Source organism: Zootoca vivipara, chromosome 14 (genome assembly GCF_965207765.1).
Source record: "Zootoca vivipara chromosome 14, rZooViv2.hap1.1, whole genome shotgun sequence".
Taxonomy (NCBI): Eukaryota; Metazoa; Chordata; class Lepidosauria; order Squamata; family Lacertidae; genus Zootoca; species Zootoca vivipara.
Genome location: NC_142597.1, coordinates 7,702,534 through 7,728,070, shown reverse-complemented (window position 1 = coordinate 7,728,070; position 25,537 = coordinate 7,702,534). Strand labels below are relative to the sequence as shown.

Genomic DNA, 25,537 nt, shown 5'->3' with positions numbered 1-25,537 from the left:
GTTGGAGAAAGACGCGCCAAAAGCCATTAGGAGGTTCTGAAACCGACTGACAACATCGCTCCGTGTAAATAGCAATGACTTGAGCACTGTAAATACGCAGCACCAATAAAAGAATAAAATGCAGAGCTGCGTAGCGTCGTTACTCTGAAGTAGTCCTCTCCGGCCACTGTGACAGAACCATATCAAATGTTTATAAAAGAATAGAAGCTCCGTGGGGACAGATTCCTTAGTATTTCTATACCCAATCTCTCTGCCATTAGGAAACTCAAAGCTGCATACTTTGGGTCCACAAGCAGTCTCCCATCCTGTCACTGACCAGACCAAAATCTGCTTAGCTTCAATACTATATACCGTGTTTCCCACATTTTAAGACACCGTCTTATATTAATTTTACTCAAGAAAATAAGCCTATGGCTTATTTTCGGGGTGGTGGTGGTGTCTTTTTATTATTATTACTGTAAGTACCTCCTTACGACTAGTAAGAACTGTACACTGCTTTAAGAAAGCAGCGCTACAAATGAAGGCAGGAAAGAGGAAAGGCTTTTCTCCCGCCCTGCTTTCTCCCTCCTTGGCTCCCCTCCTTCCCTTTCAGGCGCGCTGACCCAGACACGAGAAACCCACTCACACAAGCCGACCGCAGCAACAAGCTGAGCCAGGCGGCGAGCGGAGCAGCGCCTTGCCTTGGACTGCATCCACCGCCTCCTCCTGGCGCCGTTAATGCTGTCACCACCACGGTTGCCCCTGCCATTTTTCTGCTGGAAAGGGGTCTGCGGGAACCAGGGCAAACCAACATGCAAGTGTCGAGCTCTTTTGCCCGGCTCTGCCCTTTACTTCCCGCTTCCTCCCGCTGCCGCTCTGCCTTGGGCCATGCGGCCCCAGAACGTTTCGGCGGCGCGGCTCCTGCCGCCGCCTGTCACCCGCCGCCGCTCTCCTTCGGGCCATGCAGCCCCAGAACGTTTCGGCGGCACGGCTCCTCCCGCCGCCTGTCACCCGCCGTCGCTCTCCTTCGGGCCATGCGGCCCCAGAACGTTTCGGCGGCGCGGCTCCTCCCGCCGCCTGTCACCCGCCGCCGCTCTCCTTCGGGCCATGTGGCCCCAGAACGTTTCGGCGGCGCGGCTCCTGCCGCTGCCTGTCACCCGCCGCCGCTCTGCTTCGGGCCATACCACAACATTGCGGCGGCGCGGAAGGGGCCAGCAGGGCTCCCGACGCCGAGGGGTTTTCCCGTCCGGGCGCTCGGGCCAAGTGGAAAAAAAGTCCTGGGAAGAGCGGGAAGGCTCCCAGCGTGGCTCGCCTGGTGACGCGCTCAATTCATGCACCCCCTCCCAACTGGTTTCAAGCCTCTCGAGGCTCTAAAGGAAAGCAAGAAGGTACGTCTTATTTTCGGGGTATGTCTTATATTTCACGAATGCATAAAAACCCTGCCATGGCTTACTTTATGACTACGTATTAAAAAAGGGGAAACACGGTAGATGATTGAGGTGGAATGTTCTGGCAACTTCCAGATTAGATTAGTGAAATGTGCTCTATGTGGGTCTTCCTTAAGGTCAGTTGTCCCCCCTCCCCACACTGCCCAGAGAACACTTAAAAATGGTGTCTTGATTAATTGCCTGTTGAAGCAATTGTGAGGGGCAGATGGGGCTCATCAACTTGGGAAGGCAGCCCATGTAGAAGGAAAACACGGTTCCTAAACCTCCACTGCCTTGCAGGACATCTTCAGAAGGAAAATCAAAGGGGTGAACCCTACACATTGGTTGGATGGTGCCTTGTACTCCTCCTTCCAGCCACTCCTGCAGCCATGGTGGTGCCAAACATATTGCTCTGCTTTCCTTTGGACCACATCTGTGAGGCCAAGAGGAGGGGTCTTGTTTGGGCAGCCTAGGACCTCCATACACACTACCCAGGCTTGTGTCATGGAAGGTCACGTTGGTGCTGCTAATGGAATCAATGGTTTGACTTCACCCTTGGAGGCACACTCCATTGTCTCTTGAGACAGGTGCCAACAAACAAAAAGGGTAGCAATTGTAATCCACATGGATGCTGCACGATTTTTTGTGTTTTTATTGCTTATTTTGTATATGCTGTCTTAGCATTCAAATGTCATAGACTCCGGAGACACAATGTGGTCCACTAGAATGATGCTTGGGAACCCTGCCTTAGGCTCTTCCCAGAATCTGTAGCCTGTGCAGAACACAGCAGCTAGGTTGTTGGCTGGGCTTTTCCAACACCATGCTGAGAGAGCAGCATGGGCTGCTCTGAGCATGTTTTGCGTCTAGCATTTAAAGCCCCAAACAACTTGGGCCCAGGATAGCTAAGGGGCTGCCTTGCCCTATGCCTGCCTGCCCAGCAACTGTGCTCCTCAGATGGGGCACAGCCAAGAATACTGCATGCCCCAAGAAATCAGGCTCTTAGTGTTGCAGCTCCAGCCCTCTCAAATTCAACGACCAGCTGAAATTAGACAGGCTCTTTGTGCCATGATGCTTAGACAATACTGAAGAGGGTTTGGTTTTCAGAAGGCTTTCCCAGAGATATGACCCAATAATTTCTGAAATACTAACTGCACATTTGTAGGAATGGTTCTTAGTTTGTAGAAAGGGTTGTGGGAATTTTCCACAGTTGTGGGAATTTTCTATCTTGTTGATGACCTCAGGCTGCGAAGCTATTTATAAATTAGTTAAATAAACAAGGATAAGTATGAAATGAAGTATCTTTCGTAAGCCACTTTGGGAGCACACAGGCGGCACATAATTGCGAAGTGGGAAAGAACAAGCATCACCTACTGATGATGTTCCTCTTCTAACAAGTCTTTTAAGGAGAGGTCTTTTTCCAGTCTGCATCTGTACTAGAACCACTTTTAGATGGAACGCTTTGTTTCCAAATGATTAGACTCTTATTGCAATGAGGTACAGATTGCATTTTTGTTGGCGTTTTGAGCTGCTTCGAGTACATTCGTATGGAAAAGCAGTGTACAAAAGGTAAATAATAATAATATATCCCCCCTTAGGTAGCAAAAATTGTGCACAGGGAGAGAACAAGGACATGCTTCTTGGGACACCCTCCTGTTACCTGGCCTGTGAGCCTGTCACATGTTTTGAAGGCAACTTCTAAAGCGGGAAGCCTGTTGTAAAGCATTAGGCACCCTATGTGGTTTAGCGTTTGGTTGCTTGCTGCTACATTTATCCTTAAAGCATGTGAGATGCTCACAGTGGGGCAATGGGAGGCTGGCCCAGGAAGAGTGACCCCACTTTCCCCCTCTGAATGATTATAATTGCATATTGGAGAACACAGCCCAGAAGGGCTCTTGTAGATATGCTCTGTATGATGCACATAGAGGAATAGAAGGCATTTATCTATCTCAACCAACACTCCACAAAGATCAATGCCAATACCAATCACTGGGAATTAATACAGATTCACTTAGGTAAAGGTAAAGGGACCCCTGACCATTAGGTCCAGTCGTGACCGACTCTGGGGTTGCGCGCTCATCTCGCATTATTGGCCGAGGGAGCCGTCGTATAGCTTCCAGGTCATATGGCCAGCATGACAAAGCCACTTCTGGCAAACCAGAGCAGCACATGGAAACGCCGTTTACCTTCCCGCTGTACCTTCCTATTTATCTACTTGCATTTTGACGTGCTTTCGAACTGCTAGGTTGGCAGGAGCTGGGACCGAGCAACGGGAGCTCACCCCGTCACAGGGATTCGAACCGCCGACCTTCTGATCAGCAGCCCTAGGCTCAGTGGTTTAACCCACAGTGCCACCTGGGTCCCTACAGATTCACTTAGTTGCCTGTTATTAAGCCTGCTCAGTCCCAACTGACAAGACGGACATCTTTAAAGCGGGGATGGGGAACCTATAGTCGAGTCCTCCAGATGTCTTTCCGTACTGCGATTCCCATCAGCCCTAGCCAGGGCTCAACTGTCTGGGATGGTAGGAGTCATAGGCCATTGCAATGTCTATGGGAGGATCCATTGCTTGATCCAGACCAGGATTCCCAGAATGCTCTGGGTTAAGCTTGGACTTGTCCACCCCAGGATGCACAGAGAACTCCACCATATGGAACTGTGAGAGAGGAAAGGACTCTAAAATAAATGTAACAAACATAGCCTGAGTCCAGGTTCTTATTTCTAAGTCCCAAGCTTCTGAACACAAGTTACCAACCTCTGGAAGGGCACAGATTTTCCATGCACCTGCCTCCAATTCAGGCACCAAAATCTCCACCAGCCCAGTTTTTAAGAGGCAAAGGTACCTTCACTGAATTCGCTTTACACTTTTAGAGAAAAGCACTTCGGGGAGTTGACGCACAAAACTCTCAAAGGGTTCTAGCCTAAGCAAGACCCGGGTTCGCAGAGTCAGTTTTTATTTACATATCAGGGGAGGCTTAATTCCACCTCCTCCAAAGTCACAAAAGGAAAAAGAAAAGAAAGAAAACTATATATAAAAATGTTTCATCCCTAGCCAGGATTGTTGAAGCTGCTCCATCACATTGGATTACGTAACACTGGGATCTTTTCAGGTCTTCGGCAACAACGAGAAACCATGATTAATTTGTGTTTCGCACTCAGGGTGCAGGGAAAGGGGGGGGATGTGTTGGTGGTGAAATGCATATTGCGAGGGGGCCTAAATGGTAATTCAATCTTTGGGGCAGCTGCGATTGTCTGGACTGAATGCCTAGTATTCATCTAGTGTATCAGCCCGTGGAATGGAGAGGCCCCGCTCCTTGAGCGCTTGCACTTTCAGCTTCTCCGACTCCTGCTTGGCCTGCTGCTCTATTCGCTGCACTTCCAGGATCTCCTCAATCGACACTTGCTGCAAAGGGGTGTCACTTTCCTTCTCCAGGTCCTGCAAAAGAAAAGGAAGGGTCAACCGCCACTCAAATTTGTCAATCCACGCCACCTTCTTTACGTTAAGGAGAGGAGAGTTAAAGTTTTTCCACCCCACTTTCAGCAGCGTAAAATCCTGCACACAGCAGGAACGGCAAAGCTCAGGCCCAAGGGGCTGGATGTGGACCCCGAGACCTCAACACCTAGCCCTAGGAACTCCCTGCAGGCAACACTGCTCATCAGCTTTGTTTCACATCCTGACTTAGTGTTTCTCCCTGGCTGGAATGTGCCTTTGAACTCTGACAATCCCTCTTGCTTGCCTGGCTGGAAGAAAGAAAGGGCTGCCCACTGTACAAAGGCCAAATGTACATGATTTGTTCTGGCCACTTTTGCCTCTGGCCACTAGCAATGTAGCTTGTGGGCTGGAAAAGGCTTCCCTTCCCCTGGTATAGAGAATGGTAAAATGCCTGGAGAAGATTTTTCATTTCCATGGAAAGGACAAAGTCGAACTGCAATGAGATGCCTGGCTAATTACTCACAGGAAGGGGCCATTGATGCCAACACTGTGCCCTCCAAAGCTGCCAGCCACCTGCCAACCAAGTGATCAAAAGCAGAAGATGAAGGCAAGGGACGTCTCCAGTATCTGGTCCACAGAGATATACTCGCTCTGAGGATGGCTTTATTGAGCCATGATGGATAATAGCTGTTTGCAACAGCTCTTTTTAAACACTGGGCAGAGGAGGGGGGTTTATACACTAAATAAATAAATAAATGACTATGTAAGCTGTCCAAGGTGTTTTTGTTGCTCCTGCTACAACCAAGATACAACAACAGATGACAGTTTAGCAATGCATGATATTGGGGGGGGGGCGCGGAGAGAAAATGGCTAGTTGTCTCATGGGCCAACCTATAAATGGGGTAAGAAATCTGTCCTACATCCCAAATCAAATGAAAATTTTACACACACACACACACACACACACACACACACACACACACACCAACCCAAACAGACCAACTCCCCTTAAAAATGAGATGGAGGAGGGGGGTCTTTGTGGGCCCCAAGGGGTGTCTGAGGGAGCCATGTACCCAAGAGGTATCAAGTTGTGTGCCGCCCCCCCCCCCAAAAAAAACAGGATATAATCTTTCAGTTTAGCAATGGAATTGACGGGTTATAAGGGAGTCCAAACACCAAGCTGCTCTCCACCAGGATAACATAGCAGATAGAGACTGAATGCAAGCAATCTGCATGGTTTGAATAAAAGGCCTCGATTTGTTTCAAGGTACCAAAAATAGTGCAAGAATTCAAAAAATAGGGCCTTCTATTATGCTTAATGCAAAAGTCCCAGGGGGGAGGTAAAGAAAGGTAAGAACCTCATGGCTCCTTGCCACTCCAAACTTTGCCCTTTGTCTGTTGAGATGAACTACAATTGACAAGTCTCTGTGCTGTCAGAAGAGCAAGCAATTACAAGCCCCCCCCCCTTAAACAGGGGGAATATCATTCATCACAGTGGTTAAGGCGAAGCAGAAAAGAGCCTTCCAAAATGAATGGATGCAATGATCACATGATTTGGTTATCCCTCATCCAGAAAAAAATGCAAGACCATCTAAAACTTGTGTGAAAAGTGCCTATGGCATATGGCCTCGGTTGCAGATGGGATCAGGGCTCTGAGATTTGAGAATGTGATGTATCCCATCAGACAAGGCTTTTGAATCAGGCCTACTTCACAGGGTGGTTGCAATCCTGTGTCTTGTGCAACTCATAACCGGAATGCATTTCCACACTTTAAAATAATTTCATGCATCTACAAAACTAACATTACCAGAGAGATGGCTAGCCTAGAACTATATCCCCCTATTTGGGCCATATCTGCACCATACATTTAAATCATTATACCACTTTAACAGCCATACCTTCCCCCACAGAAGCCTGGGAATTGTAGTTTCTTAAGTGCTGAGAGGAGAGGAGAGTTTTGTTAGGAGAATCCTATTTCCCTCACAGAGCTACCATTTCCAGAATGGTTTAACAATCAACCAGGGAATTCTGGGAACTGTAGCTCTGCGAGGGGAATAGGGGTCTTCCTAACAATCCTCAGGACCCTTAAAAGGCTACAGTTCCCTTTTGAGGGAAGCCATAACTGTCAAAATGGCATCAAAACACTGTTAAAATATTGTGTAGGTGTGGCTTATGCTCATCTCCAGCATTTGGAAGGTCCTGGAAGCCCATATATCACAGGCATTCATAAACTACCATCCTTTTAAGTGGCCCTCTTTTGCTTGCACGGGATCACCTAGTCTCAGTATTAGAACAGCCTTACAAGTAAGCCTACTAAAGTTACTAACCTGCCAACACACACAGGTCTTTCTGGTGAATGGCAGAGGAGGGATAGAGAACTGAATTTCAGTTTTGGTGCGGAAAAGGGGGCTTCTATGCAGAAACTGCTTGGTTTCTATGCAGAGCACAAAGGACTTTCTCCTTCTTCTACAAGCCTACTCACTTGCCTGCATGCAATTCCTTGTGGCTACCAGGCTAGTGCTTATCGTAAAAGAAGGAACTTCTAACAAACCAAGGGAAGGAATTGAGAACAAACTGTAACCTGAACCTCCAAATGATGCAAACTAACATAAGATTGACATTAATAAAGCACTTTACATAACCAACACAGTATAAACAATTATATAATTACCAGTTCTCTATTAATTTGGTTAGCATCATTTGCAAGTTCGGATCCCAATTTATTCATAATCACTTGCTAGGCTAGTGTTTAACTGCAGGGCTGCACGAGAAGAAGCAATGACATTTAGGGCAAGCCTTTCTCCACTGACAAAACTGAGCACGGCAGAAGAAACCGCTGCCCATTAAGCCCCAAAGGAAGTCTATGCGACAGGGTTTACTTACAATTTCTCCCAGAAGTACGACGTTCTCGCCTCTCACCACAAAGATGCCCCGAGGGATGTCACCGTACTTTTTGCCCACATGAATGCGCTCCACTGTCTGGTGCAACACCAGGTTTGCTACAAGGTTCAGGGAGAGACAGAGAGAGAGGAATGGAGATGGAAAATCAGACTGAAATGTGTGGCAATGCAGGCATTGAAAACCGAATGTGCAGCTATCAGCCTCCAATATGATCCAAGCTTCTAAGAACCATCTTCTCTCAAAATGCCCCTGGCGTGGAATGGCACCAGAACCAAAAGACATAACCCCCTCATGTTCTGGCAGCGATTGCCAGCAGTCTTGTGAGTGCTCTGAGAGGGCCGTAGTTTGCATGCAGAAGGTCCCAGGTTCCACCCCTGTCCTCCTTCACACACCCTCTAACTCAGGCATGTCAAACCTGCGGCCCTCCAGATGTTTTGGCCTACAACTCCCATGATCCCTAGCTAGTAGGACCAGTGGTTGGGGAAGATGGGAATTGTAGTCCAAGACATCTGGAGGGCCGCAGGTTTGACATGCCTGCTCTAACTGGAAAGGCTCCTGCAAGAGACCACAGGATAGAGTACTAGGCAAGATGAGCCAAAGGCCACACAATCAAGGAGTAATGCCATGTTCATATGCCAAAGTCCCATGCAAGTCGGAAACCAAATAAAATATATAGAGCCCTCCTAGATCCCACCAAAGGCCTATCTCACCCAGGATCATGTTGACTAACCAGATGCCTATGGGAAGAGCAACGACACTCTCTGTTCTTAATACACCCATCAATCTCAGTCATTTGTGAAGTTAACATCAACCGCATGAAGGAACCCCCATATGGTTCCCCAAAAGCTCTCAGGCCTGGTGACCTGAAGGAGATGCCTGTTTTCCTTCCAAGGTTACCAGACAATTTACAGGACAACCATAAGTAAAGGCCATCTTGCTTTGGGCAGCTTCAAAACTGGGGTGGAAGATATATGGGGTTTGAATTTTACTGTCACTACATGTGTGTTGGGAAGTGAACATACTGAAGTGATGTTGGTTTCACCTATGTACGTGGCACTTTGCGAAGAACAGGCACGGCAGGTCCTTGCCCCAACCAAAAACAGATGCAGATAAGCTGCAGAAGGGGAAGGAAATTAAGCGAGGGGGTAACACCACAAAGCAACCCAAATAAAGCCTAGCCCATGATAGCCCGCTAATCCAGGCTTCTAGCACCCCTGTCTCAATTCCCAGACTGCCACTAAGCATAGACAATGCCAAGGTAGAGGGACCTAACTGTATAAGGCAGCTTCCAACATGGTGGCGGGAGTGGGTGGCGCTGTGGTCTAAACCACTGAGCCTCTTGGGCTTGCCGATCGGAAGGTCAGTGGTTTGAATCCCCACGACGGAGTGAGCTCCCGTTGCTCTGTCCCAGCTCCTGCCAACCTAGCAGTTCGAAAGCACACCGGTGCAAGTAGATAAATAGGTACTGCGGCAGCGGGAAGGTAAATGGCATTTCTGTGCGCTCTGGTTTCCGTCATGGTGTTCCATTGCGCCAGAAGCGGTTGAGTCGTGCTAGCCACATGACCCAGAAAGCTGTGTGCAGATAAATGCCAGCTCCCTTGGCCTGAAGTGAGATGAGTGCCACAACCCCATAGTCGTCTGACTGGACTGAAGTGCCCAGGGGTCCTTTCCTTTTACCTTTACCATACAAAGGAAGAAGGGATTTGTAGGATGCTAGCCTCTTAGCAGGCCAGTAATATTTGTGAGCATAGAGTTGGAAGAGACCACAAGGGCCATCCAGTCCAACCCCCTGCCAAGCAGGAAACACCATCAAAGCATTCCTGACAGTCAAGCCTCTGCTTGTTGTTTGTTGTTTAGTCGTTTAGTCGTGTCCGACTCTTCGTGACCCCATGGACCATAGCACGCCAGGCACTCCTGTCTTGCACTGCCTCCCGTAGTTTGGTCAAACTCATGTTCGTAGCTTCGAGAACACTGTCCAACCATCTTGTCCTCTGTCGTCCCCTTCTCCTAGTGCCCTCAATCTTTCCCAACATCAGGGTCTTTTCCAAGGATTCTTCTCTTCTCATGAGGTGGCCAAAGTATTGGAGCCTCAGCTTCACGATCTGTCCTTCCAGGGAGCACTCAGGGCTGATTTCCTTAAGAATTGATAGGTTTGATCTTCTAGCAGTCCATGGGACTCTCAAGAGTCTCCTCCAGCACCATAATTCAAAAGCATCAATTCTTCGGCGATCAGCCTTCTTTATGGTCCAGCTCTCACTTCCATACATCACTACTGGGAAAACCATAGCTTTAACTATACGGACCTTTGTCGGCAAGGTGATGTCTCTGCTTTTTAAGATGCTGTCTAGGTTTGTCATTGCTTTTCTCCCAAGAAGCATGCGTCTTTTAATTTCGTGACTGCTGTCACCATCTGCAGTGATCAAGGAGCCCAAGAAAGTAAAATCTCTCACTGCCTCCATTTCTTCCCCTTCTATTTGCCAGGAGGTGATGGGACCAGTGGCCATGATCTTGGTTTTTTTGATGTTGAGCTTCAGACCATATTTTGCGCTCTCCTCTTTCACCCTCATTAAAAGGTTCTTTAATTCCTCCTCACTTTCTGCCATCAAGGTTGTGTCATCTGCATATCTGAGGTTGTTGATATTTCTTCCGGCAATCTTAATTCCTGCTTGGGATTCATCTAGTCCAGCCTTTCGCATGATGAATTCTGCATATAAGTTAAATAAGCAGGGAGACAATATACAACCTTGTCGTACTCCTTTCCCAATTTTGAACCAATCAGTTGTTCCATATCCAGTTCTAACTGTAGCTTCTTGTCCCACATAGAGATTTCTCAGGAGACAGATGAGGTGATCAGGCACTCCCATTTCTTTAAGAACTTGCCATAGTTTGCTGTGGTCGACACAGTCAAAGGCTTTTGCATAGTCAATGAAGCAGAAGTAGACGTTTTTCTGGAACTCTCTAGCTTTCTCCATAATCCAGCGCATGTTTGCTATTTGGTCTCTGGTTCCTCTGCCCTTTCGAAATCCAGCTTGCACTTCTGGGAGTTCTCGGTCCACATACTGCCTAAGCCTGCCTTGTATAATTTTAAGCATAACCTTGCTAGCGTGTGAAATGAGCGCAATTGTGCGGTAGTTGGAGCATTCTTTGGCACTGCCCTTCTTTGGAATTGGGATGTAGACTGATCTTCTCCAATCCTCTGGCCATTGCTGAGTTTTCCAAACTTGCTGGCATATTGGGTGTAGCACCTTAACAGCATCATCTTTTAAAATTTTAAATAGTTCAGCTGGAATATCATCACTTCCACTGGCTTTGTTATTAGCAGTGCTTTCTAAGGCCCATTTGACTTCACTCTCTTAAAGACCTCCAAAGAAGGAGACTCCACCACACTCCTTGGCAGCAAGCTCCACTGTCGAACAGCTTGCAAATACAAAAATCAAGCTAAATAATAATTAAAAATTAAAAACAGTCATAAGAGCAAGAGGACTAAAAATGCACGATAACAGAATAACAATGTCCAGCTCTTCCAAGGGAAAAATGCAAGTAAGCCAGCAGCCAGCCACAATTTTCTTGAGAAGGCTTTAAGAGAAGCCAAGGGAGGGAAGCACATCTTATCAAACATTCTATTCTATGGTGACGAACAACACAGAACCAGGAAGATGCCACAAGAAGCCATTTCATACTGCTTATTCTAGAGCAGGCACCCCCAAACTGCGGCCCTCCAGATGTTTTGGCCTACAACTCCCATGATCCCTAGCTAACAGGACCAATGGTCAGGGGTGATGGGAATTGTAGTCCAAAACATCTGGAGGGCCGAAGTTTGGGGATGCCTGTTCTAGAGCAGGGGTGGCCAACTCCGAAGAGACTGCGATCTACTCACAGAGTTAAAAACTGGCAGTGATCTACCCCCTTTTTGGGGGGGGGGTTTCCAGGTCAAAGTTGTTAAGCTTTTTTTCAGGGAGGAGGAAAGCCCCGTTTTTTAGGGGTTCAGGTCAAAGTTGTTGAGATTTTTTTTAGGAAGTAGGAAGGCCCATTTTTAAGGGGTTCAGGTCAGAGTTGTTGAGCTTTTCTGAGGTGGGAGGAAAGCCCTGTTTGGGGGGGGGGAAGGGCTAAAATGTTGCGCATTTTTTAGGGCAGTCAAAGTTGTTGAGCTTCTTTGGGGGGAGCCAGTGATCTACCAATGTCCAGTGATCTACTGGTAGATCACTATCTACCTGTTGGACATGCCTGTTCTAGAGCAATGGCCTAGATGGTGGTTGCTTTTTTAATGATTGGGGATGGGAGAGGGGAGTGTGCAGAGAAGAGAACTATTTCAGTCCTGTAGTTCTAACGTCACAACTGGCAACAGTATTTTTTTTTAAAGAACCAAAAAATCACGAGGACGTGTTAGGCAGCTTTCAAGAGGTTTTAGCCAGCCAGAGTACATCCTGACACTATCTTCAGTGTTTACAAGGGCTTTTAAAAATTACTGAGCAATGTTCTTATGCGCTGCATATGACTAAAAACCCAACTATTTGCCAAGTGAGGCCTTAATTACAAACTAGTTCATCTTGAAGAAAGCCAGAAGCTCCCAACGTGTAAAGTGAAGTGGAAGATTATTCAGATAAGAACGTTGACTGCTGGTTCCTGGCTACAGGCACGCAGAGACTCATTCTGAGGGCTTAGGGCACCCTCTAGATCAGGGACAGAGAATCTGTGGTCCTGCAGATGATGTTGGACTACAACTCCCATCAGCCACAACCAGCAAGAAGACAGTGCTCAGGGATGATGGGAGTTGTATTCTAGACCACCACAGATCCCTCATCTGTGTTTAGAGACTCAGATTTCAAGTGTTCAAGATGTTCCTGGCCTGAGATTATTTCGAGGACCATGTCACAGCCCTGCTGCTGTGGACAGAAATTAGTAGTCCAGCTCCTGAATTTCTTTCTTTTCACAGCAATAAAAGAAGAGCCTGCTGAATGTTTTTTGTGCGCTATTCAATGCTAGTCCTACTCAGAGGAGACCCAGTGGAGTTAATGGATATGACTAACTGAAGTTCATTAATTTCAACTGGTGTACTCTAGAGTAGGCCTTAGCTCATGGGTAAGCAAGGTATGGCCCAGGGGCCGGATCCGGCCCAATCGCCTTCTAAAGGTGAAATTCGGAAAAATTAGAATATCGTCGAAAAGTGCATTTATTTCACTAGTGCAACTTTTTTATTTTTATTTTTACAAAGGCTTTCTTTTGGAAATTCCACAGTAATAAAACAAATAGCTACAAAAATACAAAAATAAACAACGCTATTACATTTCATTAATTACATTCCATTTATAATTGACCCGCCTAATGACAAATACCGTATATACTCAAGTATAAGCCGACCCGAATATAAGCCGAGGCACCTAATTTTACCTCAAAAAACTGGGAAAACTTGTTGACTCAATTATATGCCGAGGGTGGGAAATGTAGCAGCTACTGTTAAATTTCAAAAATAAAAATAAATACCGTCCTATGCCTTTCCCAGCTGTCAGCGGCGGGGTGGGGGGAGAAGCGGTGAGGAAGGATCCATTCCTCGCCGTTTCTCCCTCCCCGCTTCCTCGCATAGAGCAGGCATAGGACGGGGGTTCGGAGAGTCGCAGCGCAGCACTCCTCCGAACCCCCGGTCCTGTGCCTTTCTCCACCACTGCCCGCCTCACTCGAGTATAACCAAGGGCAGCTTTTTCAGCACATTTTTGGTGCTGAAAAAGTAGGCTTATACTCGAGTATATATTACAATTGCAACAAATAAAGGCTTGACATATCTTGATTTTCATGTCATGCATCTATCTCATATATTGGTTTCACCTTTTAAGTTTCGTTACTGAAATAAATGCACTTTTTGACGATATTCTAATTATCTGAGTGTCACCTGTAAATCCAGCTCATTGACAGTCTGGGAATCAGTGTGTTTTTACATGAGTAGAATGTGTCCTTTTATTTAAAATGTATCTCTGGGTTATTTGTGGGGCATGGGAATTCATTCCCCCCCCCAAAAAAACATGTAGTCTGGCCCCCCACAAGGTCTGAGGGACAGTGGACCTCCCCCCTGCTGAAAAAGTTTGCTGGCCCCTGCCTTAGCTGAATGCAATCTTTGGTTTTAACAGGTAAAACATTCTGGCATGTATTTTGTCCCAGGAACAAAACAAAACAAACCCCGCACTCTCCCCTTAGAAAAGGCAAATTTTTATACAGAATTTCCTAGGCAAATTATCATATATCTGTATTGTAATATTTTGATTTTTGCATATTTGTATTTTCTGGCAATGTGGCAGGTCTTCAAGTAAAGAAGGGGCACGGAGCAATAGCCAGCAGCAGAGAAATTAGGTAAGGCAAGGACAGAGGAAGCTTGTGCTCGTGTCTGTGCCTTGGACAAAGCTTCATCTGGCACACAGTGGCCCATAGATTTCAAAACTTTTCTGAAAAACTAGATGCTGCATTGGATCTGACAGCTCATCTTCAGGAAGCCATAGCTCTCCAGTGTCTAAGGATTATTTCCCAACTCTTCCTGGAGATGCCAATTATTGAATCTGGAAGCTTTTATGTTCAAAGTACACACTGAGCCACTGAGCTACAGCCCTTCTTCAAAATTAAACACTTTCAGGACAGAATGGGAAAGCATTAAGCCCTCGTTCCAGGAGGAGGAGGAAGAGGAGGAGGAGGAGGAGGACTGGACATCATGAGGCGGTCCATTTCAACTGGAGCTCCTTCACATGGAAGGTCTGTAGCTCGGTGGCCAAATACAGGGATACCTACAGAGGTCCCAGGTTCAATATTCCTGGTATAGGTCCCAGGCAGAGCTGGGAAAGACTTGCTGAAAAAGTTCTGGAGAGCTGCTGACAGTGAGTAGTAGCTTCATTTCTTACTTCTTTTGCCATATATTTGTGCGGTGATAATGCTGCTGTTATGGCCCACCTTAGGTCAACCTGAGACACAGTACTGAGTTCTCTGGACCCACTAGTTGAAAACCAATGGTGTAGATCAGGCATCCCCAAACTTCGGCCCTCCAGATGTTTTGGACTACAATTCCCATCACCCCTGACCACTGGTCCTGTTAGCTAGGGATCATGGGAGTTGTAGGCAAAAACATCTGGAGGGCCGCAGGTTGGGGGTGCCTGGTGTAGATATTAAGAAAAATGGACCAAACCTTTGGATCTGGAAGTTTTTAAACCAGATGTCATAATCCCAGTTGCGCTCTTCATAGTGTAGACAGAAAACAGCCGTATGCAAATTCTAATACCCCCAAAGGAGCAAATGATGACCATGATGCAGTAGAGACCTTACCAAAGCTGGTATCTATTATGGCTTTGCATGAGTTCAATGATACAAGTTTCTTTAACAAAGAAAGAGAACCTGTATTGTGAAATGATAAATATAAAGATGGCACAAACCTCGAGATTTTTCCTGCCAAAACTCTATTGATCGCCACAACACCCCTCATTCGCCCTACATTTCTGATCAAAATCAAGTTGGCTGGTTTTGTGAAGTCCACCATAGTCTACTTTTGCAGGGACTTCCAATGGCTTTATTGAAGTCATGACGCCACCCCCATGTTCTTATATGCAAAACCCGTTCTTTGAATTCCTTAGCTATGTGTTGTTCCACATAACCCAACAAGACAACCAAAGGATTCACTGGCACAATATGACACATGATGTCTCTTATTAGTTCTATTACATTTGCCCATGGTTAATCTGATTTTATAGCATGATGAGCAAGGCTGCATGAAACCAGTATTAAGACAACACACTAAGACTAAACCCTTCCAATTTAGTACTGAGGGATTCTATTATATCTTCACTGTTAATATCATCAATCAAATCCAATCAAAAGGGGGCATTTCACATTTGAAGCTCCTTACTTTTTACACCAGTGCTGCCAATGCCCTGCTCTCATTTCGTCTCCTATTAAACACCAACAGAGGCAATTCAAGAAAGCTAGTTGCTAAAGCATATGCAGTAATAAATTGTCCTTAGAAACCCCTTAGCATCATCATACAATAATTCAAAAATTATGGGTGTACTGCAAGTCTATTTTTATATATTTTTCAATTTGTATCCCACCCTTCCTATAGCTGATCTAAGTAGTTCCTAGTTTATAAGTAACTGAGAAGAGTATGGAGGATTCATCCTATTAGGAATTTCCATGTAAATTAGTTTCCGTTAACTAAAAGCTAGGCACATTCTGTTCAAACTTTGTTCATTCAAAAAACCCAATTTCTAAATTGCAGTGCTGGTCGAAAGTTTGTATTTTGAACTGAGCAGCACTGGATAATGGTGGAAAAGAGGGTCTAAAAAACCATCAACAAGGAGTAATCGTAATGATTTCTTCATGAACCTAATGGCTCTTGTTCAGTAGGAATTCAACTGTGTTCTTAGCAAGAGATCTAATTATCTGGCCCAGAGGAAAGAAGATGGGGACCCAATACAGAAAGGGTCCTGCGAGTTGTTAGGAGACCCCTATTCACTCCTCACAGAACTACAATTACCAGTTCCTTGGAAAGAGGGATCAACTGCAAAACCCCTAGAATCGTTGCCACGTGACGGGAACATCTCTATGTACTGTTAGCAAACTACAGTTCCCAGAATTCTTTGGGGGAGGCTATGACTTTAAAGCGGTATCATAGGGCTTTATAAATGTATGCTGTGAATGTGGTGGTAATATGACTCTAAACACCAATAACCGGAGGCACTCCGTGAGAAAGAGCTATTGCCTTCAAGCCGAGCTTCTGGGCTTCGTGGAAGCATCAGACTGGCGATCATAGGAACAGGATTCTGGATGAAGTTCACCTATGGCTGATCCAGCAAGGCTCTTATTACCTCACCTTTCCTTCAGAGAAAGGAAGCGGGCAAAATATTATTTTACCGCCATGAGGGCTGGGTTAGTTTAGGAAGATGGAGCCGGACTTGCTCAAGGACAACCAGTCGCCTTTGTGGCAGAGCAGGGATTTAAAGCCCTGAACCCAACATCCATTCTGCTGACTCTCAAAATCCAACTTTCATCCTTACAGGGAAGGAAGGGCTGCAGCGGAGTTTCTGAAGAGAGCTAGAGGAGGATTGCATCTTAACTGCACTGTGTCAAGCTTTTAGAAGGGCACAATGCCAGTCCTGCTCAGAGTAGACCCAATGATTTGATCCGTTAGCTTCAATGGAGCCACTCTGAGCAAAACTCAGTTGGATGCGGCCCAACTCTCTCCATGGTCCCACTTCTTAAAAGGCCTACCCAGATATTTTAGGGCTGCCTTGTACAAGGATTTCATCTAAAAATGAGACTCCTGGGTTTTTTTTTCTTGAGTCAAAGGCTCTTTTTTAAGCATAAGGCTCCCTCTAGTGGTGCAGGCTGATAGAGATCTCCATAGCTGCAGCACTTTTGTCCCCAGGGTCCAGTGTGGTATAGTGACTCAAGTGTCAGACTAGGAGCTGGGAGACCAGGATTCAAATCCTGCCCAGCAGCCATGGGGCTCACTGGGTCACCTGCGGCCAGCCAGAGCCTCTCAGCCTGAACTACCTCACAGGGTTGTTGCAGGGATTAAATGAGGGGTTAACCGCATATGTCTTGGGGAAAAGGTTGGGATAAAACAGTAAGTGCAATGAAAACCTAATAAAATAAATGCAAGGAGGGAGCTGCCCTGCAACAAGTCAGACTACAGGACTGCCTCATTTCTGACTGCAACCAGCTCTCCAGGATTTCACACAGCCATCTTCCATAATGCTTGATCCCTCTAACTAGCAGAGGTTCAACCTGGGACATTCTTCATGCAAGCAGACTCCCCACCACGGAATTCTAGCTAACCCCCAAACATCCTGCTAAGCTTTAGAGGTACTTTGGGCACCTCTAGTTCCTTGCGCAACCCTTGTGCTCTGACTAGCTGCCAGGGCCTCAACACCTCAGCTGGACCCACCAACACCAATGTCTGTTGTGGGCTTTTCTTGGCTTCAGGCTTTCCTGGAAGCAGCAGGAAGCAGCTGCCATCTTAAATCCCCCATAATGCCCCAGGGCACTTAACGCAGCACTGTTCTGAGAGCATTGTGGGAAATTTAAGATGGCATCCCTGCCACTGGTACAAGATAAGCTCACTTCCTGGGAAGGGGGGCAGGCTATAGGAAAACAAAACCCTGTTTAACCTTGCATGAAAAAATCATGTTTGACCTTGTAGCCAGCCTTGGAAAGATCTGATATCTGCTGAAGGCTCCACATGAGGTTCAAGGATTCCCTGACCTTGATCTGATCGGGGTGGGGGGATGCTCTCCCAGGCCTCATGTGGTGTTCAGAAAGCAGAAAGCTGGCTTTTTTCTTTCCCAAAAGTATGCATACACATACAAGCAGCACCAGGCTTCATATTGATCATAATTAGTTGAGGGAGGACAAACAGCAGCTGCTCAGTCTGACCTCCAACTCCATCTCAACTGTGCAGGTGCAGATCTGAGTGTGTGGGCACGCTTTTAAGACAGGGGTGGGAAACCTCGGGTCCAGGGGCCAAAGGTGGCCCTCCAGACCTTTATACTTGGTCCTTGGGTTTTCCCCAGGCCACACGCCTCCCCAGTCTTACCCTACACCTTCCCTGAGTGCTTTTATTGGCTGGAATATGTCCTCAAACCATGAGAATGCTTCTTTGCCTGGATGGCAGGAGAGATGTGGGAGCCTGGAGGGAGGAAGTGTGTAGAAACCTGACTTGTGGGGCTAAAATTTAGCCTACTGCTCAAAGCCATATCCCCTATTATGCCCACTTCTCCCTCTGGCCACACCAGCAGGTGGCCCCTGGAAGGTTGCTCAGGAGAGAATGTGGCCACCTAATGAAGAGTTCCCCAGCCCCCTGCTCTTAGATCGGAGTCCGATCTGCCATCTTTATTTAGCACTTCCTGGAGACTCCACAAAACTTCTTACACAAATGATGGAAGCAATGTGTCACGAGAAGTGAGTGAAAGCAGCCATCACCACATCTGCCACCTGGTCAAAACCCTCCAATACTTTCTAACAAACCATGAGCTGCCCTACAAAAGATCAAACAAACCCCACCCCATTTTGCTAAAGTTTAGTTTGTTTTCCAGCTGCTCTTATCCCATGCCTTGGTAGTTTGGTGAATGTTTGGGGTGCAACAGTCAAGAAAACCACAGCTTCATATTGTTGGCAGTAAACAAACCCCAATTAAGCTAGGTTCATGCCTAGAACGCAAAGCTGTGGTTTAATAAACTGCAGTTTAATAAGCAGAAATTTACTGCTATGTGTGAACTAGGCTAGGCAGAGGGCCTTCTTGGTAGTGGTGCCCTCCCTGTGGAATGCCCTCCCATCAGATGTCAAGGAAATAAACAACTATCTGACTTTTAGAAGACATCTGAAGGCAACCCTGTATTGGAAAAGTTTTCATGTCTAATGTTTTACAATTTTTAAAGTGCTGTAAGCTCTCCAGAGTGGCTGAGGAAACCCAGCCAGATGGGTGGGGTATAAATCACCATCACCTTCATCTTATTATGCTTAATGTTAACACTAAGAGATTACTTTGACCTTATGTGACAATGGGAAATGGGGCTAAGGAAAGAATGGAGTTCTCCTAAGTCAAACCTGATGTGTTCATGGAAAGGATGAGAGTGTGATCAGAGACCTCTTGATTTGTATCTCAGGTCTTCACAACTATTCCATGGCCACTCCCTTTGGGGGCAGCAACTGCTGCAGTCCCCCACTCAGCCATGAAGTTCACTGGGTGACCTTGGGCCCCTCACCATCTCTTATCCTAACCTACCTCACAGGGTTGCTTTGAGGGTGAAATGGTGAGGAGGAGATCCATGCACGGCACCTTGAGTTCCTTGGAAGCAAAAGGTGGCATATAAATGCAATTAATAAATACAGTCACATAAATCATAATGCAAAGTTCTCCCTCCACACACACACGCATATTCTGTTGCTGGATTCCTGGTCATGGCCAAGTACAAATACAAAGGGGAATGAAACAGGGTAGCACCCAAAAAGGTAAGTTTACATTGGCATACCAAACTGATCGATGCTGCGTAAATATCCAATCAGCGTTCGACCGTCCCGGAGGAGGACCAAGTGTTTCTCTGGGGCAAAATAAAAAGGAAAAGCTTCATTAGTGAACATAAGAATGTAAGAGGCTGCTGGATCAGGCCAAGGGCCCATCTAGTCCAGCATCCTGTTCTCACAGTGGCCAATGAGATGCCTGTGGAAAACCAGGGAGCAGAACATGAGCTCCCTCCCCTCCCATGGCTTCCAGCAATTGGTAATCGGAAGCATTAATATCTCCAACTATGGAGGCAGAGCATAGCCATCCTGGCTAGTAGCCACTGGTAGCCCTCACCTCCAAGAATCTGTCTAACCCTCTTTTAAAGCCATCCTACTTGGTGGACATCACTGCCTCCTGGGGGAGCAAGTTCCATAGTTTGACTATATGCTGCGAGAAGAACCACCCACAAGTTCAGCTCTGCAGTAGAAGCAGGTTAGTGGCGGCCAGTGTTACCACTCCGCCAACTAAAGGTTTGCTTATTAGATTACTGAAGTTTTCCCCACGGAAAATGCTGAAATGCCAGTTGTTGGGGAACATAGGTGGGAGAGCCGTATGCCCTGCTTTGGCCTTCCTAAAGATCTCCAGTTGGCTATGGGGAAAACCAGGTGCTGGGCTGGAAGTGTGATCCAAAAGGGCAGGGTGGTGGAAGCTGTGGCCCTCCAGATGTGGTCGGACTGCAGCTCCCATTGTCCCTGTCCATTGGCCATGCTGGGTGCAGCCGATAGGAATTGGGAGTCTAGCAACTTCTGGAGGGCCACAGCCTCCCCATCCTTGCAGAATGGTGCATAATGGGGGGGGGGGAGTTGTGGATCAGTTGACAGAAACTCTGCTCTGACTATAAGGCAGCTTCCTATGTTTGGGGGAATGGGCTGATCCAAAGGAATCCTCCCAGCATCTCTACATAGGGCTTTGAATGTTCCCAGCCTGGAAGCCTGAGAGCGGCTGCCAGCCAGTGTGGCCAACACTAACCCAACGTAGTTGGGGGGGTTGCATGTGTACTATACCACCGGTCTTTGGCTTGGTGAGTCACGGACTGATCCGAGGTACCACCTGACCAGAGGAGGAATGACTGCTGGGAGGAGTGCAGAGAGAAGCGCCGTGGTCCCCCTGCAGCAGCTAAATGGGGTGCCTTCATCTGCCCCACCTGCAACAAAACATCTTTGCAGCCACAGCAGGCGCTGTAACTCTCCAATGGTTTGACTTCACCCCCAGAGGCACACTCCTCCATTGTCTGCTGAGACAGACAAATGCCAAACACCCATGGGGCTTGAAACTGGACCCCAAACACGCGTTTGCAGTTAAAGGATACCCAGTCTGATAAGGCTTACTGCCTTATACCTCTGAATCACATTCTTTCCCTCAAAGAATCCTGGGCGCTGTAGTTTGCCCCTCTCACCTAATTACAGCGCCCAGCGACCCTTAGAGAACTACAGTACCCAGAATTCTTCGAGGCATTAGGAGCTGGAGGGATGTGCTCCGAAGGTGCAGCGTGCGCGCAAAGATGTATTAGGCAGCCTCTGTTGTTTCCAAGCAGCCGGGGGGGGGGAGCCTTGGGAAAGGAAAAAGGGGTCGCAGAAGGGAAAGGGAAATGGGGGCATAACGAAAGCGAAAAGCCAGGAGGGAAGAGGAGGCGGCGTCGGGAAGGAAAGGGCGGCGCTTGGCACGGCTTCCCGAGGAGGAGCCGCCGAGCGCCGGGCTCGGGTGGAGGAAAGGCGCCCAGGCGTCTCCGTCGCGCCGCTGTACTCACTGTCGATGTCCTGGATGAGGCTGGCGGTGCCCGGCATGTAGTTCATCTTCCCCGCAGACGCCGCGGATGCTCCGCCGCCGCCGCCGCCCGCAGCATCTGCCCTGGGAGAAGCGGAACCTCCCCGCGCCCTGTCCCCGCCCGGGCCGGAAGCGCCTGCTCCGGCGGGGCGGGGAGAGAGGAGGAGGCGGCTCTCGCTGGAGGGCGGCTGCATGCTGGAGGGAGGGGGCTTGGCCGAGGCCGGGCCCAGGCTTAAGTAAGCGGGACGCGCGGCGGCCGAAAGGCCCCGCTGGAGCGCAGTCGGAGCTGCGGAACCTCCGCCTGCGGGAAGCTGCGCGCACGCAGCCGAAGCGAGCGAGAAGAGAGGAAGTGGGTCGCTGGCAACCCTTGCAATGGCTTATTTGCTCCTCCCGAAATAGGGCCCGCTGAGCGCGAAGCGGCAGCCCCGAGTCTATGCGTGCTTACTCAGAAGGAGGCCTCCCCTGACGCACACGCATATACAGTACTGTATACGGAGAGGGTCGCCGGTTCTCCCATCGTGGTCTAGCTAAACCCAGCGGCGGCTTCCTTTTGAGCAAGCACGTGTGCATATACAGTGCACACAGAGCCGGTGCCAGGCTGTTTTGCGCCCAAGGCAAGACTAACTGCTCGCACCCCCTTCCCCCCTCATATTGGTAACCTCAGTTTTCAAAAACATGTCTTGTAGGAGAAATGAAAATATTATCAGAAAGTTGTAACAAAAACTAATTCGTATAAAGCTGGCCCTCAAATGTCAGTACAGTACTGCACCTCTCCGAGGTCTGCACGCTAGGCGGGTGCACTGCAACAAAGATAGGATCAGTTTAAAACTGCAATCACAGGTGTCTGTTGCTGGGCTCCTTTTATCAACGCCAGCCAGCACTGTCAGTGAATTGGAAATGGTGGGAGCTGCAGCTCAGCAACATCTGGAGACACACAGACCCCCTGCTCCTCAATTAGGCTTGTGCCCAAGAGGGCCTAGATTTGAAGCCTTGCAATCTTAGCCCTTTGTTTAATCTGTAAAATTTATTCCTTTAATTGTGTGACAATATTTACAGTGGTACCTCGGTTTATGAACACAATTGGTTCCGGAAGTCTGTTCATAAACTGAAGCGTTCATAAACTGAAGCGAACTTTCCGATTGAAAGTAATGGAAAGTGGATTAATCTGTTCCAGACAGCTTAAACTGAAGCGTTCATAAACTGAAGCGAACTTTCCCATTGAAAGTAATGGAAAATGAATTAATCCATTCCAGATGGGTCCGCGGCGTTCATAAACCGAAAATTCATAAACCGAGGTGTTCATAAACCGAGGTTCCACTGTACTGCTCAACAAGGTCTTCTGGACTGTACACAAACCATTGAAAAGTGCATTCAAACAGGGCATGTATTGTCTCTGTTGATGTGGTTTAGCTTATGGGTTTTATATATGCACGTATGTGTGAGAGCTTGTCTTCATTTATTTATGTAAATGGTTTAGCTCAACATTACTGCATATACTGATGGCAAATAAAGTTGTGTTGTGTTGGCATTATTATTAGCACTCTTAGCATCATAACTCTTTCCAGGATAGGCATGCTAGTCTCTTGCAGCAAAGACTAACATATATTGTATGATGGCAGAAGATTTCACAGACTACAGTTGTCATCATTGCTAGTGGTCGCCTACTTCCCCCCCACAAACTCACTCAGGCTTCGTATTTTGCAGGTGGGATTAAGTTGCATATTCACAAACTGAGGTTCTACCATTAAAGCTGTTGGAAATGATGGCACTCAAAGGATTCCCACTACATTGTTTCAGAGGGGCTTATTTTGGATTTACAAATCACCAACTGGCCTTAATGAGTATATGGACTAGATCAGGTGTGGGGAATCTTTGGCCCTCCAGACGTTACGGTACTTAACTACAACTTCCATGAGTCCTAGCAAGTTTGGCCAATGGCCAGGCATGATCAGAGCTGTCATTCAACATCTGGAGGGCAAAAGATTCCCTACACCTTGACTACCTGGTTAAGATACTCAAAATTGGTCTGTGTGTAATCTCTAATTTCTGAAGATCTAAACAGCTCCCCAAGGTTTGTTGTGTTTATATATGCTATACATTCTAAAGCTTTAAGGGAAGGTTTCATTTTCTTGCAAGTACCATACCGGTAGTAGCAACACCTGCAGAGATTCTGAAAATACAGCTTTCCAAGAACTTGTTCTGAGTCAGCACGGACTCCAGGAAAGCACAGAGCTTTCTGATGAAGTCTGGATAATTTTGGATGTATGCCTTTGTAGAAATCAAATTTCATTTTTAAACCGTTTTATATTTAACTAGCTGGCCCTGCCACGCATTGCTGTGGGTTATCCCTGTGGCTGCCCCCACCCTGTGACGATCCATGACGCGTTGCTGTGCCTGACTCAGGTTCCTTGTTTCCCAGGAAAGGGGGAGGATGTGTACGTTCCCCCCTGGACTATGTCCCCCCCTGTTGTGTCTCATCCCTGTGATTCCTCCCATCCTGTTGCGACCCATGAGGTATCCTGCCCCCCCTCCCGTCCGCCCCTGGACTATGTGTTTTTCCACCCCCACCCCCGTTGTTGTGTCTCATCCCTGTGATTACTCCCATCCTGTAGCAACCCATGAGGTATTTTGTCCCCCACCCCACCCCCGGGTTATCCCTGTGACTCCCTCTACCCTATCTCAACCCATGACCTATTCAGGCCCCTCCTCCCCCCACCCTCCACCATGGGCGTAGGCAGGGGGGCAGGAGGGGGCAATTGCCCCCCCTAGAAGCAGGGCCGCTGGCCAGCATGCCCGGCTGCCCGCCCGGTGCCGTCTCCCTTCTCCCTGGCTGGCTGTGGAGCGGGCGGAGGGAAAGCCAGGCAACCGCTTGGAGCGGCTCTGGGGCTTTCCCTCCACCTGCCCCGGCGATTGCAGAGGGGGAGGAGGGGATCGGAGCAGCCCGATTTTGGGCTGATCCTGGCTCCCCCTCGCCCCTGCCGATCGCGGAGGGGGAGGAGGGAGTCGGAGCAGCCCGATTTTGGGCTGATCCTGGCTCCCCCTCGCCCCTGCCGATCGCGGAGGGGGAGGAGGGAGTCGGAGCAGCCCGATTTTGGGCTGATCCTGGCTCCCCCTCGCCCCTGCCGATCGCGGAGGGGGAGGAGGGAGTCGGAGCAGCCCGATTTTGGGCTGATCCTGGCTCCCCCTCGCCCCTGCCGATCGCGGAGGGGGAGGAGGGAGTCGGAGCAGCCCGATTTTGGGCTGATCCTGGCTCCCCCTCCCCCCGCCAATCGCGGAGGGGGAGGAGGGAGTCGGAGCAGCCCGAAATCGGGCTGATCCTGGCTCCCCCTCACCCCTGCCGATCGCGGAGGGGGAGGAGGGAGTCGGAGCAGCCCGAAATCGGGCTGATCCTGGCTTCCCCCCCTCACCCCTGCCGATCGCGGAGGGGGAGGAGGGAGTCGGAGCAGCCCGATTTTGGGCTGATCCTGGCTCCCCCTCACCCCTGCCGATCGCGGAGGGGGAGGAGGGAGTCGGAGCAGCCCGAAATCGGGCTGCTCCGATCCCCTCCTCCCCCTCCGCCATCACCGGGGCGGGAGGAGGGAAAGCTGGCAAGGGAAAAGGAAGCTTTCCTTGCCCCGCTGTGGCCCCTCCCCCGCCCCTTGGCCCGCCCCTCCCCCCTGATTTTCATCCTGGCTACGCCCCTGCCCTCCACCCAGGGCTCCACTCGGGGTATTCTGTAAAGTTGAGCTGAGGCCTAGTCTGTAGGCTATAAAGTAGAGCTGAGGCCTAGTCTGTTGGCCTTGGCTTGGGCTGGTATTTAAATGCGAGCTGAGGCCTCCGCCCTGTATCTCCATTCCTTGGCCCTGGCCTGACTCTGTGGGTTTTTGCGGATGAGTGTTTGGGCTAGTTGCGTTGCTTGTTATGTGAGCGTTTGTGGGGGAGGGGTTGTTTGTGGGTTGCGGCCTGTGGCTGTGGGCTATGGTGTCCTGTGGCTGTGGCTCTGCGTTTGGCTCTGCGTTTGCCTTTGTC

The 25,537-nt window shown here is 48.4% G+C and overlaps 1 protein-coding gene across 1 annotated transcript; it reads right to left on the bottom strand.

The window, feature by feature from the left end:
- Positions 1–4,340: 4,340 nt before the first annotated feature.
- On the bottom strand, positions 4,341–22,731 carry LSM1 (LSM1 homolog, mRNA degradation associated). The gene is made up of 4 exons (XM_035139971.3): positions 21,513–22,731; positions 19,734–19,802; positions 7,720–7,835; positions 4,341–4,839 (listed from the first exon to the last, which is right to left on the bottom strand). The coding sequence occupies exons 1-4, from the start codon at positions 21,721–21,723 to the stop codon at positions 4,669–4,671; spliced, it is 567 nt and encodes a 188-aa protein (XP_034995862.2). The 5' UTR covers positions 21,724–22,731; the 3' UTR covers positions 4,341–4,668.
- Positions 22,732–25,537: the final 2,806 nt, after the last annotated feature.

Bases quoted from the DNA above. Each gene is read 5' to 3' on its own strand.
- LSM1 (XM_035139971.3), bottom strand. From the start codon at position 21,723: ATGCAGCCGCCCTCCAGCGAGAGCCGCCTCCTCCTCTCTCCCCGCCCC. The intron at 19,803-21,512 runs GTGAGTACAGCG...ATTTTGCCCCAG, and splicing joins CCTCATCCAGGACATCGACA to AGAAACACTTGGTCCTCCTC. The intron at 7,836-19,733 runs GTATGCCAATGT...TGAACCTTGTAG, and splicing joins ACGCAGCATCGATCAGTTTG to CAAACCTGGTGTTGCACCAG.